This window comes from Parambassis ranga, chromosome 12 (assembly GCF_900634625.1).
Source record: "Parambassis ranga chromosome 12, fParRan2.1, whole genome shotgun sequence".
Lineage (NCBI taxonomy): Eukaryota > Metazoa > Chordata > Actinopteri > Ambassidae > Parambassis > Parambassis ranga.
Genome location: NC_041032.1, coordinates 7,472,975 through 7,489,937, shown reverse-complemented (window position 1 = coordinate 7,489,937; position 16,963 = coordinate 7,472,975). Strand labels below are relative to the sequence as shown.

The 16,963-nt window shown below is 41.0% G+C and overlaps 1 protein-coding gene across 1 annotated transcript in view; it reads right to left on the bottom strand.

Annotated features, from left to right (window-relative positions):
- LOC114443773 (5-hydroxytryptamine receptor 4) overlaps positions 1-16,544 on the bottom strand; it is a 30,175-nt gene extending 13,631 nt beyond the window's left edge. Inside the window, exons 1-6 of the mRNA XM_028418082.1 lie at positions 16,414-16,544; positions 7,096-7,177; positions 6,813-6,998; positions 4,833-5,033; positions 4,582-4,735; positions 2,280-2,941 (exon numbers count right to left, since the gene is read on the bottom strand). Of these exons, the coding sequence (XP_028273883.1) occupies positions 2,280-2,941; positions 4,582-4,735; positions 4,833-5,033; positions 6,813-6,998; positions 7,096-7,118 (1,226 nt within the window). The 5' untranslated portion in view covers positions 7,119-7,177; positions 16,414-16,544. The remainder of the gene's footprint in view (positions 1-2,279; positions 2,942-4,581; positions 4,736-4,832; positions 5,034-6,812; positions 6,999-7,095; positions 7,178-16,413) is intronic.
- Positions 16,545-16,963: the final 419 nt, after the last annotated feature.

The following is a 16,963-nucleotide window of genomic DNA, read 5'->3' as shown; positions in this document are numbered from 1 at the left end:
TAAAGTGTGTCAGGAAAAAATAGCCCCAGAAATTATGTAGTGGAAAAAAAAATCATATCATCCTTCAATGAACGGAGCAGGAATTCTAGGAAACCTGCAATCCACTAAAGCATGAATGCTTTTGAAGTGCAGGGAGAGAAATTAATCAACGGCTGACTAAAAGCAATCGCTTAAAAATCACCTAAATGTTTTTTTGTTTTCTTTTAGAATGTCAATGTAATAATAGACCAAAGAGTTCTGCCTTTGGCATGTCTGCCATGGAACACATATGCACAGGAACAGAAAAAGACAAAAGACATTTGTTGGTAATTTTAACAGCCAGACGAACAAACACACCATCCGCCCACAGAGACCGCCCCAACGCTGACAAAATAATTTGACAGGATTCCTCCAGTAATTTCAGTTTCCAGTATCCCGTCAGCTCTAATCTGATTTTCTAAGTCTGTTTTCTGTCCGAGAAGGATTTTAAAAGAGAGGACATCAGATTGAAGTTAACACTGTTTGCTGTACACACACAACAAGAGTGCAAAAATGCACCCACAGCCCATAGAAACAGACAAGAAGGCCACCATACACACATTATCAGCACGTTTCTTACGTATAGAAGGACTGATTACTCCATATAATTCACTCAGTCCTGCAGTGTAAGAAGATGCACAGGCTTTCAGACACTTTGCACATATTTTGTACAGATTATTTGTGCGTCATTTGTGTTCGCCTTTGTTTCTCTCCAGCGGTGAAGCACTTGTGTTAAAGTTAAACAGTGCAGACGCAAGCAGGTCACCTCCTCTATCATCCTCCCAACTCGAAGGAGCTGAGAGCACAAACACAGCCGTCAACTAAATCACCCCCATTAACATCAACACAAGCCCTGCTGTGAAAAAGACAAACATACCGCTCGACTACTACTGTAATATGTTATAATTAAATTAAAGATTCCAAAAAAAAGACAAATTTGGAAAAATGTAATTTGTCTCTTTGCAAGTTGACAGATTTTTATGGAGAAATGACCGAGTATATGTTAAACAACAACATTAAAAGCACTGAAGCATTTTGACTTTTAGCTTTTTTTTTATTATTATTGAGGGCCTCTCTATGGCAACACACTTTAAAGTCAAGGATCAAACCAATCCAAAAATCTGTTTCAATTAATCAATTTCAATAAAATTTATTATTCATTTTTTACTAGAAAAAAGAATAATTCAGTCTATTTTTCCTGGTGTAACCACTCCAGTTCTGTTACTATATGACTGCACCTAAAGTTTAATTCACAGAAATTTAACAACTCATTTCTCACCCACCAACCAGATTGTGTCAAATGCTGTAGCATATCACTAGACAATTAGAATTGTGCATTCTAAACTTGAGATCAGTCGTCCAGTCACGCTCACACCACTTCTGCTATGCTTCTTTAGGAGCCACCATCGCCTGCAAGTTATCCTCGCCTCCACCCATAGGGACTCCCCTGACAGCAAATAAATGTTCTCCTTGAGTCGGTGTCCTGTGTTTGGGATTTCCCATTGATAAAAGCCACCTTAGCAGCTCCAGGCTTTTCTTAGTAGAACACTGGACTGGATCCTGATGTCATGACATAGTATGTCATTCCTACCTGCTACATCTTGCTGTTGCTGCCTTTGTATTTCTTTATCTCTCTATTTATATCACCTCTCAGGCTGCTACTGTGCAAGCAGAGTGTTACAAAAATCTAGGTTGAAGCTAAAATGTTAGCTTCATATATTCATATTCATATATTCTTCTAAGGAGAAGTGCAGCTCATGATCAAACCCAGTACAAGTACACAGTGTGCTCCAGAGGACTTGACTGTTAGAGTAATTTCACAGTTTTCTTTTAAATGTTCCATCTCTTGGACTTCCCAGCTGCTTTGACCATGAACATGGATTAAAAAATATCTAATCTGTGCAGCTCAAGAAGAAGGAGAAATTAGTAAAAAAAAAGTTCAGTCTGTCCACAGTTAAATGCACCAAGACAAATACAAAGAAAGCAGGTATTCGCATAGGCTAGGAGGGTAATGTAGGTCTGAATGTAGGTCTCGGTCCCTTTGAAGAGAAAGAGGCATGTTGCCCTTGTTACCGGCCCGAAAACTTTATTTCTGTTCTGTGATAGCCTTGTAACACACCCACACGTTTACAATGACTTTTTCACACATGCAGTTACTCTCTTTCACACCAAACTTTTTCATCAGTTCACAGACAAAGGATGAGATTAAATATCTTTTTTGGCTTGGTGCAGATGTGACTGTGTCTTTGTAGTGTGTTTACCTCAGTGCCATGGAAGTCCCGTTGGCTGATGCTGCTGAGTATGCTCTGTGGGTGTGCCCATAGGAGCAGCTCCCTTGCCGGGTGTACCGCTCATCCCCACAGCAGAGAATCACCAGAAACGCCCTCCGAAAAGCCCGGTTCAGGAAGGCATACAGGAAGGGGTTCAACCCTGAGTTAATGTACCCAAGCCACAGCCAGGCTGTCCATAGCTGCCAGGGTACTGAGTAGTGGATGAAGGGATCCACCACATTGGTGATGAAGAAGGGCGCCCAGCACAGGCAGAAACACCCCATTATAATTGCCAGAGTCTTGGCAGCCTTAGTCTCAATGCGCATGCGGCTATTTGCCATAGGAGCCTGCTCTGAAGAGGAGGAACCCGTTGTTGTCCTAAGGCGGTAGTGCTCCAATGGATCCGAAGAGGTGGATGATCTCACAGTGGTGACTGGATCAGTCCCGCTGACAGGAGCGGAGCCGGCACGCTGAAGCGTCTCTATCTGCCTTACATGTGTCATGGCAGTGACATAGATACGTTGGTAGGCTAGGACCATGAGGGCCAATGGGACGTAGAAGGCCACTGCGGAGCAGATCAGGGCGTACGGACGGTTGACCATGAACACACAGCTTGTGTCGTTGGCTCCTATCAATGCTCGCCTCTCTTCGATCTGTCAGGAGAGAAGACAGAATTAACAAATGGTTTGTGTGTTTGGAACCACATGAGGATAAGCTTGTTGGGCAGAAAAGGGGAAAGGACTACCATGAAACTGTCTAATAAGGAATCTATATTTGTTGTAAGTTTTAGGCCAAGATGTCCACAAAGTGGGGTGCATGGCGGACGCTTCACCAATTGTTCAGCCTCTCTTATTTTTAGGTCCTCCTCTGCCATTTTCTTGGCTAACATTGGAGACAACTCAAAGTCATACAACTCCAGCAGGGTGCCAAAGATGTAAACACCAGTTGCTCTGTAGGCCTTGAGAGCCAAACTTATTTGACATTTTCCTGGTGACGACAGGCACCCATGCTAGGCATGTAGACTGCTGTAGCTGAAAATTCTCAGGAAAAAAGGAAGACTGTCACTCCAAAGCTTGGCAATGCCGTAGAAACAAAACCCATGTGGTTTGTGGTATGTGCATGGACCACACTCTTGTAGCTGTTGAGTTTTTAAACTTTGGAAAGACACAGGCTGATTGACTCCTCCTGCCTCCAGCCTTTAAGGTACACTTAAGAAAGCGGTAGCATGCTAAATGTTGCAATAATAAAGTGCTTTGTGTTATCCCTTTCTACTAAACACAGTTTATTCTATCTGGCCAGTTGCCCATATCTTTGTCCTCAATTGAAACCATGAGTCGGTCAAAGTAAATTAAAAATCTGCAGGAAGAAGGGCCTCAAGCTCTGAGATGAATTTTATCATCATCCCCTGATGGAGTACATCTGCTTGGATACAGCATGGTAATGAACTGTTCGTTTTTTTGAGCAGTAAACCCGATGTTAGGTGTATTATTATTATTTAGAACACATGAAGTGCTTTCAAAAGAGCAGAGAAAACATCACACCAGCAAATGTGTAGAGGCTCATTATTTCTTTTGTGAAAATGGAGCAGAAGCGGTTCAAACCAAACAGACATACTGTACCATATTGTTTAACTTATGTCACTGTTACTGAAACAGCTGAAGTGAGAAGAACATTTCAGACAATTCCTTTTTTGGTATAGTAGTACAATGATAACAGAAAGGCACACAGAGGAGACAAAAAACACACAAATAATGAACTAAATGCACTCTTTTCACATGCCGTGCAATTTTAGGTGTGACATATGACTTCTAGACATCCAGCCAGCCAGCTGGTCAAAACAGAGCACTGTTGTTTGGGAAAGACAGAGAAAAGAGCCGCGAATTTCATTAAGTCTGGATGAATAAATTTATCTGTCCTCGCCTGCCTCTGGGAGTCCTGCTGCTCATTTCAAGGCAGCTCGGAAATAACCTTACACCGAAACATATCTGAAACAGAGGACACTGCCCCGCTGAAGTGCTGTCTTTGCTCGCAGCAAGAAATGCTTCAGAGGGACTGAAATTGTTTTCTGATCACTGCATTACGGCATCATTGTTCAAGGGATTTTAAATGTTATTTGAAAGCCTGAATATTGCACTGGAGAGGTAAATGCTGCCCTCCCAGAAAGGACATAGTTCTGTATATGGACTATTTCATGTGATAAAATATGCAGCATGTTTGGGTTGGTATTTGATCAGAAACCGTTCTTTCCTTTAGCTCATTACTGTGTCTCTCGCCTCTGATCTTAAGGACTCACAATGTCCTCAATCCCGATGACATTCCAGCTTTGCATGATGGGTAAGAAGGAGATGAAGGTGGGGATGAGCCAGCAGCCGCTGAGCATGACTGCCACTCTCACCGGGGTCATCTTGTGTCTGTAGACCAGCGGCTGGCAGCAGATAGCGTAATACCTGGAGTAACACACATGCACACAAATGTAAAAACAACACCAACAATAGTCTACATAGGATTTGGGCTGCATTGTATTTATAGATTCCTCTCACAAACCTATCCAGTGCAATGCAGCAGAGGTGCAGGATGGAGGCTGTAGTCAACAAGACATCCAGAGATGTTCGCACCAGGCAGAAAATCTCTCCATAGCGCCACTGGCCGGTGGTGAGCTCGATCGCAGCAAATGGCATCACAACCAACGCAACCAGCAAGTCAGCGAATGCCAAGGACACGATGAAGTAGTTGGTCTTTTTCTTTCTGAGAGGAAAGACAACAAATTGAGGTGTGTTTTACCATTGTGCTTCAAACTTTTTTTTTTATTACTTACTGACCTTTTAACTGGATTTTGGGGAAGTTGTGACAAGTATCAAATAGCAATCTACCTGTCCAACCAGGAAGAGTTTTTAGAACAGGCTGCACCTGAGTGCTCTAGCATTTCATATTCTCTATCACAGCGGTCCCCAACCTTTTTTGCACCATGGACCGGTATCATGTAAAACAATACTTTCACGGACCGGCACAGAAAAAAATAAAAAATAAAAACAAAGCGCATAAACAGACTTACTTACTTACTCTTATGCTTAATTAGTGGGAGCCTTTGAGCTTTCTCAGCAATGAGGCGATCCCATCTGGGGATAATGGGAGACAATGACACCAGAAGTGCGTTTCTTATGTCCAGTCCATTCCGTAGTTTTGTTTTGGCCGTCATTAATTGCTTCTGTCCTTCTTGTTCATGTTTTCTTCTTTCAAAAAACTCCATGGCTTGTCTTTTAATGCAGGGTGCTCGATCTCGCAGTTTTGAAGGCTTCGTTGCCTCATTTGCGAGTCTGTCGCCACATATCACTCAGAGAGGACTTGGTGTGTGAGACTCACCTGTTGCAATAAATCTGTATTTTAAATAGGACTCCTGATATAGTCTTTTAAATGCGGGTTTCTTTTTCTTTGAAGGGGTAGGCTCCTCTTCTTCTGTCTCCTCGTTAGGCCTTTTCCCCTTTCCGAAGAAGCTCTCCAAAGACGTTTGTTTTATATTCATTTTTGCTAGCTTGTGGGCTTAATTTTGGGGGCCATATCCCGTGACCGAGACAAGCGTCTGGACAGGTGCTTAAAGGCACAGGCGGATGAATCTGATCGATTTATAAATGAAACAGCTTTCAGACTCAGATAATGAATAATATATGTTTTGCTCAGTCTTTCTGTGCGGCCCGGTACCAAATGACCCACGGACCGGTACCGGTCCCCGGCCCGGTGGTTGGGGACCACTGCTCTATCAGACACATAAACCCTTGTTATGGAAAATAGAGAAAAAAACGTAACCAATAACACTTTAAGAATACACATGATGGAATTTTGAATTGCTCTCGCCTATAGGTCCAAGTTGACTTGGTTGACCCTACCAGAGGCTATTGCCCCAACAACATAATTCTTGGGAAACCTCCACCCCATGAAGGTGGCGATATACAGACAGTGAGGTCTTCTGAGCATGTTCAACCTGGAGGAGGCCCAGGGGCAGACCTAGTAACACGAGGACATGGTGGAAGGATGATATCTCGGAGCTGGACTAGGAATCCCCCGGTATCTTGCCCGGATGAGCTGGAGGATGTAGCTGAGGAGTGGGAGGTCTGATTTTTTCTGCTTAGGCTGCTGCCTCTGCAACCCAACCCTGGATAATTGCCAGTTCTAATCTAAAGAACTCACACCTGTCACTGTTGGACTTTCAAAACATGAAACAAATAAGGGGCAAATGTGTCCCCGATTGCCTCCACAAGTGGTTTGGGACAATGTCTCAGTTGTTTTATTTGTTGCATGTGGATGTTTTTTTCAACAGTCTCTTAGAAAACCTCAGCAATATGTGTGTTTCCAGCTTAAATAGTCAGAGACAAACAGGCTGTGGCTTTGTCACATATGTCTTCACCAAGTTTTAAAGCACACCACAACTTTTTTAGATCAGTTTCTAACCTTGCAGGCAGTTATTGACAGATTTTAAGGTTACAGCATCAAGTTCTCAAACAGTGTGGACAGAAAAGACAACCAGCTCACCGTAGATGTCTGTCCTTGCAGAGTGCCACCATGACCAACAGGTTGCCAAACACTGTCATGATGATGATGATGGAGAGGAAGATGGTGAGAACCACAGACTCCAGGGAGCTCAAGAACTCCTGCTGCTTCTGTTGGTCCTGTTGCTGCTGCTGCTGCTGCTGTGTTTTTATTATGTCATCCAACAAACTACAAGGAGAGATATATTTAAATTAAGTTTAGGAGCTGGAGTGGAGATAGTTTAAACTGTAGTTTAATTGTACGCCACAGCTTTAAACTGACTTACAGTGGAGGTGATGCTGTGGCCATCACTGGTCATCTGCATTGAGATCAGCAGAGGAGAGTCCTCATCACCCCATGCTACAGCCCTGGTAATACAAACACACACAGTCATGGTGTAAATGTGCTGGCTCTTGCAGTAACTCAGCTGAAAATAGTATCCAGCTTGCGTGTACAAACTGGCTGCATTTTTTCCTCCTTGTTTGTCTATCTTGTGGCAGCATTGCGGCGCCAAAAATGTGATATTAGTTTTTCAAATAAGTAACTGGATCACAGCTTGAATATGTGTGATATTTATAAGGGAAATAGTCTGCAACAGGCAGCAGCTGTGTCTGCCAGAATAAATCAGCATTTTAGTTTACAGCAATACCATGCTTCGGTGAGCGACGCAAGGGAAATTCCTTTCTTTGCCTCTTGTAAAGGGAGGTCAAAGGTCAGCCACTTCTGTCCTGATTCTCTGAATTTGAGGATCCAATCTGCACCACCTATTTAACCTGATTTTTAAACAACAATAGTCTAATGGTGGGCAAGTTAATTAAAATGAAAGCAAATTAAGAGAGTGGTGGGCGGTACATTAACTCCAATACTCAATCTGAATGATCATTTTTAACCATTGGTGGACCAATCAGCTGCCATTGAGTCATGCCGTCTTTCATGATACATTAAACGTCTGTTCATGCACTTTTCATTGGTGCAGCTGCAGAATCCTTATCAGTTTAAAGCTCCTGCTACATCTGTGTCTCTGCCCTTTTATGACCGCTGTCTGCTCTTATTGCAATCATCACCTGACAGCAACCCATCAACAACACTAAACCTACACGGGCAGATCAACATTTGCTACTTCCAATGTAAGTAATACTTGCTCTGACTGTGTCAAGGCATGAAAAAACAGTTACAGTTACAGTCTGACTCTGTGAGGCTGGTCTTCATTTGTTTGCAGGTCCTCAGAGCCAAAAAAGGCCGAGAAGTCTGTAATCACAGCTTTTCAGACTTGTCCAGACGTGTGTCAAGAGACGTGCATATCCTGCAAAAAAAAAATTGTTGTGGAAATACTCAAACGAAACCGATGTGACAAGAAAAGTTCCAAGTTTTTCTGTCAAAGGCTTAGTTTCTTCAGGGAAGGGCAGATACAGGCTGAGTGTGTTTGGCTGAAGAACATAAATAAAATAAATAGCATCATCTTTTTTTGTTTGAACACATTAGAACCATGTGAGGATATTCACACAGACTTTTTATTATTTTCCGAAGCCTGTGATGCACATTGACACCAAGCATAAAAATTGTACTTTCCATGCTTGCATGTTTCTACATAGGGTGACATTGATTTATGTCACCTTTATTGGTGCCTGGTGTTAAATTCTGTGTTATTTTAGTCTTACTCTCACTCTGTGTAACTCTTGCAGGGATGGTGGGATGAATAATTTCAAACTTTTTGGAGTCCTGGATTAGAGCCCTGTTGGTGTGCACATGGGTGTTAGACTGATACACAGGCCTCTGCGCTGAAGTTATATATAGTGAGAGTGTTTCTTGAAAATATCCACTTGAGGGGTCACTTTGTGTTTATCTTTAAATGACTAGAAGTTAATAATAGCAACTATTACAATAACCCATGATGGGAAACTGCTCAGAAAGTATGTCTCCGGAACATGCCCTCCGAGCTGACTACATCAAAAATACTGTACTGTAGTATAATAAGAGTGTGTGCAGTGTAACTGGCCTGGACTAATAATTTAGTCTGCACCAGGCAGCAGCTGTGTCTGCCAGATTAAATCAGCATATTTGTTTGTCTTATTGATGCCACACTTTAATGATTACCCCAAGGGAATTTTCCTTTTTTGGGGGTCAAAGGTCAGATACCGGCTACTCAAATGTAATGTTGAGGGTGATGGAGCTGTTTAATGCTTAAAAAATATGTGCAAAAAAATGTATATTTTGATACACACAGAGGTTCCTGACCCATTTTGTAGTGGGCCCTGTGTTCACTGAGTTTGTCCCAGTGATGGGAGAAAAGCAAACCTGATTATAAACACAATAAATATAATTAAATGTCAAGTTTCTGAAGGCATAATTTAGCTCAACAATAGTGCACAGATTGGATTGCGTTCAGCACACAGAGAATTTGCTGATTACTGTTTGCATCCTAAATGATGCACAGAGCAAAGTGTAATCAGAATTATCCTCTTTCAAAGAAAAAAAACACACACACTTAAACACAGAAATCATCAAAACTAACACAGGCCATCCAGCTACTCCCCACACACCCTCACATTGCTGCTGTTACAAATGAGATAATATTTTGCTTAATCTGAATTTCTAAGAAAAGAAAAGAGAGAGAGAGAAAGAAAGAGATGAGACAGAGGAGCAATATTTCTGACTGGTTGCTGTGATTCTTCTGTGTGATCCGCATCCAGGTAGGCGTGTTTTCACAGCTCACCGTGTTCATTTCACATCTGACTGACACAGAGCTAAATAGAACAGGATGAACTTTGAAGCAAGGGGCAAGAAGATGGTGGCTGCTTTTCTGTCTGTTTATTTGCTGTACAAGTACAAGTTATTATTTGCATTATATATGAAAAATCAAACATGTCAGTGGGGGTCATTCGGATACATTAGAGTAGATAGATAGATAGATAGATAGATAGATAGATAGATAGATAGATAGATAGATAGATAGATAGATAGATAGATAGATAGATAGATAGATAGATAGATAGATAGATAGATAGATAGATAGATAGATAGATAGATAGATAGATAGATAGATAGATAGATAGATAGGTTGACTGATAAACAACAACAAACAGGCAGACATGACGTAGGAGGACGACCTGACTCATCTACAGTGAGCTGTAATTAGAAGCCATCTGGATGTCTTCCTGATCTACAGGGCTCTAACGCACATCTGAAAACTTAATGAAAGTTTATATTGCCTATAGTTTTCCCTGTGTTGCCAAGTGTCTGTTGACAGCCAGTGTACACCTTAATAATGTTAACCCGTTCTAGGGAATTTGCTCCTCTTTGGTCCTGATGATAATCACTCATCATTTTGACACACACACACCTGCACGGACATGCACAAAAGCAAAATGTCACATCTTTGAAAAATGATTTAAACAATCTGCAGATGTGATGAAACACTTTTACAAGGGGCGGTACAAGATTCTCCACACACACACACACACACACACGGATATTTCATGCTGCATAAACAAAAAAAATCTCCACCAGGAATCTCCACCATTGTTCCCACAAGTACAGAGAGTGTTTGTAAAAAGCATAAAAGTTGTGAATCATATTAACTTGATTGCACCATTGCATTGCTCACATAGCACAATAACCGCAGCTAATTAAATGCTCCTTAACTCTCACTTCTTCTCTTGTCAGGTGGGAAGTAAATACTTCTCACATAATCTCACACCTCAGATTGTGAGCGGGTTGAACTGTGTGTGTGCGCGCTCATATGCACATTTGTTTGTTTGTACATGGAGGAGGAGTCTCTGGTACTGTTGCCAAGGAGACATATCATTCTCTTCAGTATATCCTCCTGTAATCTTTAATGTTTGAGTAAGGAAGGTTGTCTCTTGTTACATATACAGCGGTAAAGTGTCTGCACTGTGCACATTTCCAAAACCAGCAATGGAAGCAGCATCATGATTGAACCACACAGTTGCTGTAAGGCAGTTAAAAATAGTCCCTAGTACTGTATAATGGAACAATTCAGGAAGTGTAATGCAAGAAAAGGCAGAGTATTAGAGGAATTGGTTAACTGAGGAAATCAAGAATGTGATATTAGTAGGAGAGTTTATTAAAAGTTTCAATATCTGCACCTGTTTATGTCCAACCTTTTTGTTCTTAAGTTGGTGTTTCTCCTCCTAAACATACCAGCTGGTTCATGTACTGAGCTGATCTTGTTGCATATACTGTATGAACTGTATGCATGTGTACACAAAACTCCTACTAGCATATTCTTCATGTCCTAACCAGGACATGCTACAAAAATAAGTCTAACTTGGAATAAAAAATTGGAAGACCCAAAACATTTTTGTGTTAGTAATTTTATTATATTAAGAATCAAAGTATGGAAAAATGGATTATGCCCAAGATGCATTTTAAAAAGTACATTTTATTGACTGTGACTACCACATAATCAGATTAAAGAAGTGATGTCACACGTGTTGTACGTTTTCAGTGTTACTTATAGTATTACTTCTAAGTGAAAAGGCGAATGTTATAAGAAACTCGAGAACTTTTCAACCTTTCAGACTGTGTGACTGAATTCTCAAATTAAAGTCACACTGCATTATAAATGAAGACGGACACATTGCACACACTCATACATCCTTCACCTCAATTGACAGTGATCTGGTGGAAAGATGATGGACATATCGGGTTGCTATATTTAAAACTTAAAGAATGTCAAACAGAAAGCAGAGCTCCTGTCAGTTCAACTCAGCAATGATCGGCCAAAAGCAAAAAAATAAACAACTTTATCCCAAAGAGTTTTAAAGCAGCGGTGTTATGTTAAGTGACAGCAGCAGCAGGAAACAGAGGAACTGGAGAAATGACTCAAAAACCAATTGGTTTGGCAATCAAACCATGAAATATCCTCCAACTGGCAGTAGCCAGCACACCAAAACACACACACATATAAAGACTTGTTGCTCCTCTTCGGTAACATTGGATTCTTGATGGACACAAAAACACATTAAACGCATAAATCTGCAGTGGAAAGGGTACTGAATGTCACTAAAACACACTGCATGAAAACAAATTAAGTGGTGGCTTCACATCCTTATTTTTGTTTTATTATAGTTGTTCTTTAGTTCACTTGTTAATGCCTCCTTCACTGCAGTACTCAGGGATCACCTGTCAATCATCAAGATGCACAGATTGCCAACAATGCTCAGTCTCTGAAATTGAAGATTTGTGAGAGGGAAAGATCTTTGCTGCTCCAGAGAGGGAAAAATGATCCATAAGTGTAAGACAGGACCTGTCTGTGGTGAACTGACAACATTCTAAGGACAACCAGACTGGAATAACTGTGGTCGACAAAGCATCAGCTGTCACAAACCACAGGTAGACATCACATACAACACTCTGCTTGCTAATTTCTTTCTTTCTTGACAAGATGACGCATGCATGCAAGCATGACTGAAAACTGCATTGATCAGGCCATTAAGACATATTTTCACCAACACACCCTGAACTTTCCTCAGTTTTTTTTCCCTTTGGTGACGAGATCCATCAATGAATGCTTGACTGGAGCAACTCTGAGTAAATGGAACGTAAAGTATATTGTGGATAAAGTGAGGGTAATGGGTTCTGAGAGGGTAATTGAGCGCTCACATGGACAAATGTAAAAGACATGCAGACATCTCATCTCATTACTACCATCACCCACTGTGTGCCTTCCTGTGGACTTTTCCACTTTTTCATAGCACCAGTGTCTGCATCAATATCTCTTTCCGGGCACACAAACATGTTACGAATTCATTCAAGGAAACAATTATCAAATCAATTTTTTTTAAAGCATCTTTCTACATGGATGTGGAATCAAACAATATTAGAGCAAACATTTAAAAGGACTTTCTTTCATTCTCACAGATAAATCTTGTCTTATGTGTCCCTCTCTTCAATATTTTAACAGAAGTCCATATGAAGTTTCACCACAATTTTACTGTGATAATGTTTAACTGGAGCTTAGGTCACTTTACATCATCTGACAGAATAAATGGTCTCATTCAGCTCCTAACCACTTTCACCTGCTGCTTTCATTAGCTAAACATTTATTAACTATCCACAAGGAAGCTCCACATTCCTGTCCTGCATTTTGCTAACTGCACAGCTCTCATAGCTGGATCCGTGCTGGCCTACGAGCCAGTTTATTTGTGTGGCAGATTTTGATAAAGAGGCATTACAAAGTACTTTACATAACACATAACAGGCCTGTTATGAAAGAAACACAAATGGCAACAAACACACTTCTCCACAGCTGATTTTTATCTGTTTTAGAAGCTTCGAGTGTGATCACTATGAAGGCAGAGAAAGTCAAACAAATACTCCCAGAAAGCGACGGCTAAACATCATCAACAGATGGGGATATTTTTTAAAGGGGGGACATCTGACTTTAATTACTATCAATGACAACTTTTCTTTCTTTCTTTTCTGTTGATAGTGTGAAAGCAAAGAATGAGAACAAATTAGAAAATCTGCTCCTCAGAAGCATCTGTGTGTGATAACACAAGCCACCTTATCTAAATGTAGAAACTGTCCAAATGATGACTTTAGAGCAGTCTGGTGCACTAAGATTAAAAGCTGCTTTATCAAGTTTGGACCTAACTTGTGGAAAATTAAAGCCAGTCGTGACACCAGGTCTGCAAATCTGAAATGGCGATTTTCCTCTTAAGGCCTTTATAAATGAAGAAGTACCTGCAGATATCGCATCTGCCACACTGGTGCATGTGTAGGCATCACCAATAAAACCTCAAAGCAGAGTGATGGGGGCAGGTTAGAGATGTTTTCCCACAGAATGCGGGATATAAATAGTCTTTGTAGTGTGTATTTATATAGAGAGGAAAGGTCACGGTCTTTTTAGTGAGAATTTTTTTACTAATCTCGAAGTGATGTCAGTCAGCGAAGCTGCATAAACAAATGTCTGAAACGTAAGAGTATTTCTGCATCAGCAGCATGCAGAGGTAACTGCATCGGTGTTGACAGCGCTGTGTTGAATCTACACACATGATAAGTTATCTCTGTAAATAATCGAGCTGTAAAGTATAATATAGACGGACATGGGTGGGGTGACACTGATAATAAATAAAGTCCTGGTTTAGCGCTAGGAATCAGGCTAATGAGTTGGCATTGGTACAGATGGCCTAAAATTAGCCTGAAGGTGGTGGCTCGCTCCTGAATGTCTGCAGGGAGTGGTTAATAAGGACAGCACAGCAGGCGATGGCAGGGACATGAAGCCATGTCTCTGAGAGCACGGCTGATCCTCACATCTAAATCACCTTTTTCTACCTGTGGGACAGGGTTACTCAAGTACACTCTCTCAACACCGGTTTGTTTCACCTGCTTGGTTGGTTTACAGATGCTCACATACCTGGGAGCTGGTCTGGGCTATCAGCAGGCAGCTGGGTGCTGGCCAGCCCTGGATTTGTATCTTGCTTAAGGTTTCAATTTCTGGATGATGCAGGAGTCTTCTGGATAATCAAAATCAGATTAAAGTTTCATCCATATTTCGAATTTTGATGTAATAAATTGCCTAATAAAAGGAAAGAAAAGTCCCTGTGACTGTTTGTTTCCACAGTTTTTATGATTAGTTTCTTTCCAGATGCTGCCAAAGGTTACAGATTTGGGACCATTTATTCACTTGGAGGCAGGAGGAGGTAAGAGGAGGTGATGACAGCGCTGTGTGTTTGAGTTTGATTACGCATGTGTGGACTACATGTAGAATGTTATGTACGTGTGGACATGCCAAAAGAGGTTGGCAAGCTAAAGTTGGTCAGGACTCATTCCTGAGTAAATAAGCCATGACAAGAGAAAGTCATTTCTTTATTATTATCAGAGATCAGGAAAGAAACTACGCTGAAGATGTTACATCCCCTCGAATAAGTTAGATATGCAACAGTTTAATGAAACAGGGGGGGAAAGTCTCTTTCAATGTGTTGGGGAACAGTGTTAGGAAGCAGTCAGAACAGAAGGAGTGAGCTGTGGGTCATTAGGACTGCTGAGCCCAGCTGATCATGTTTGATTACTGAAATGGGAAATGTTCCAAGTGAGATCAATAAATAAGACATCAAATCCACTGGCCTCAGCCAACCCAGTCTCATAGCACTGCTGGTCCACAACATGAAACCGATCAGTTTCACAACAGTAGATATACAGCAGATACTGTACATATGTATCGAAAATGTTTGGTTAGGGTTATGTGCCATTTTTATTGTCACTGACAATTAACCTGTTGTTGTCATAATGTGTGAGAACATGTTGACACCTGGCTGTCTCATGGACACAACATGCTTGTCGAAGGAAACGACTCAATAAAAGTGCCACTGGGACACCTGGTAGTTCACCTGGTAGAGTGGATGCTACATAAACTGTGGCAGCGGCCGGTTTCAATTCCAGTCTGTCGTGTCATGACGTCTGTCAGTGTGCTTTTCCTCTTTGCACCTGAACTTTTTCATCCTCCATTAACTAACCATTAATGACTAAATGTTCGATTGACAAATAAATTCCCACAATAAGTAGATAATAATTGATCCTTCATTTAAATTTGATTTTTTCCCCTCCCTAGAACATGACAAAATATGAGTGTCCTACTGTTCACGACAAAAACATCATCCATCCCCTTATCTCTGTCTGTCTCACACACACACTGACATGGTGTAAACAGTATCTACAGTGCCATCTCGTTTACAGTCAATTAAAAACGTAATCAGCTAAAAGGCAGCTAGCAGCAGATGCCTATCCTGCTTTAGTGCATTTCCTTTATCAGCGCTGTGTGTGATGATACAGTAGTGATCGTGTGCTTCATGTTATACTGTATTATAATAACAAAAGGAGAATGCCAGTAATCAGTTCACCATGTACTCGATAATGGAACAACAGCAGACCTTTTCATGTGTTCTGACAGCCAGCAAATGTTTAGTGATTTTTTTTCTTGTGAGGTTGCTGTGAAAGTCTCAGTAATCTTTCTGAAGGACATCACAGCAAAAGCCAAAACACAAAAATCCAAGAATGACTGCACAGACTCTCTCTTCCTCCTTCATCTCTTACGCACATCTACTGTGTGTTTACCCATCATCCATACACCCAGGGCGACACACCTCCAACCTAAATGACACAGTAGAAGTCCTGTCATAAAACAAGCCTTCAGACTGTAACCAAAGGAAGTTCAACTAAAGTTTAAGCACCTAATCCGGGGCCAGGTTTCATGTCTAAATTCTCCGCCTGTAACACAGTTACTTCTCATGGTGCATATCAATTACACAAAACAATCATCATCATTTATCTTTATAAAATTCATTTTACAACCCAGCAAGTGAAGGACACTTAATGACATGGCAAATAGTAGCAATTAGGCCTAAGGCATGACTGATGATAATTACATCGATACTTAGAGCAAATGAATGGCTTTTCACTCTAAGGATGGAGAGAGGCTCAAACACTCAAACAAATATTACTATTATAATATTACTATTACTGAGCAAGTCTGCATGAACTTCCCTTCTCTAATTCAAAAGTAAAAGAAAGAATGAAATCACTATTATAAACATATTTCTTTCGTTTTTATCTGTCAAACTTTAACGTGTAACAGGCTCACCTGTGTCGGGCTCCTTGCCTCCTTCCCTCGGATCAGAACGACCCAGTGCGCGTTCTCGGCTCCTTGTATTCCTGAAAGGAAAAACCTGCCGCGTGCCCAGAGAGTATGGTCCGCACGAGCTACAGATGACTGACACTGGGTGACAGCCCACCTCGTGCGAGAGAGAGAGAGGGAGAGAGAGAGAGAGAGAGAGAGAGAGAGGCAGGGAAAGAGGCAGAGAGAGAGAGAGAGAGAGAGCTGTGGGTGATCGTTGCCCCCATCTTTTGGCCATTTCTTGTAATTACATATTACTTCATTACATTGCTATTTTTTAAGTTTTGACCATCTTATTAATCATATAACCGAAAACAAAACGCATTTATTAATATAATTAATTTAATTAATTAATTGAATATTCTTAAGAGAATTAATTAATTTTACTCCCGCAGTGATTTAAGAATCCACTTGGAACAAAGTTTGGGTGCAAAACTACAAATATCAGCCTCATGGTGGCGCTAACAGAAAAGACGTGCACATTTAATCTAATGGCAATACGTAGACCGGTTTCATG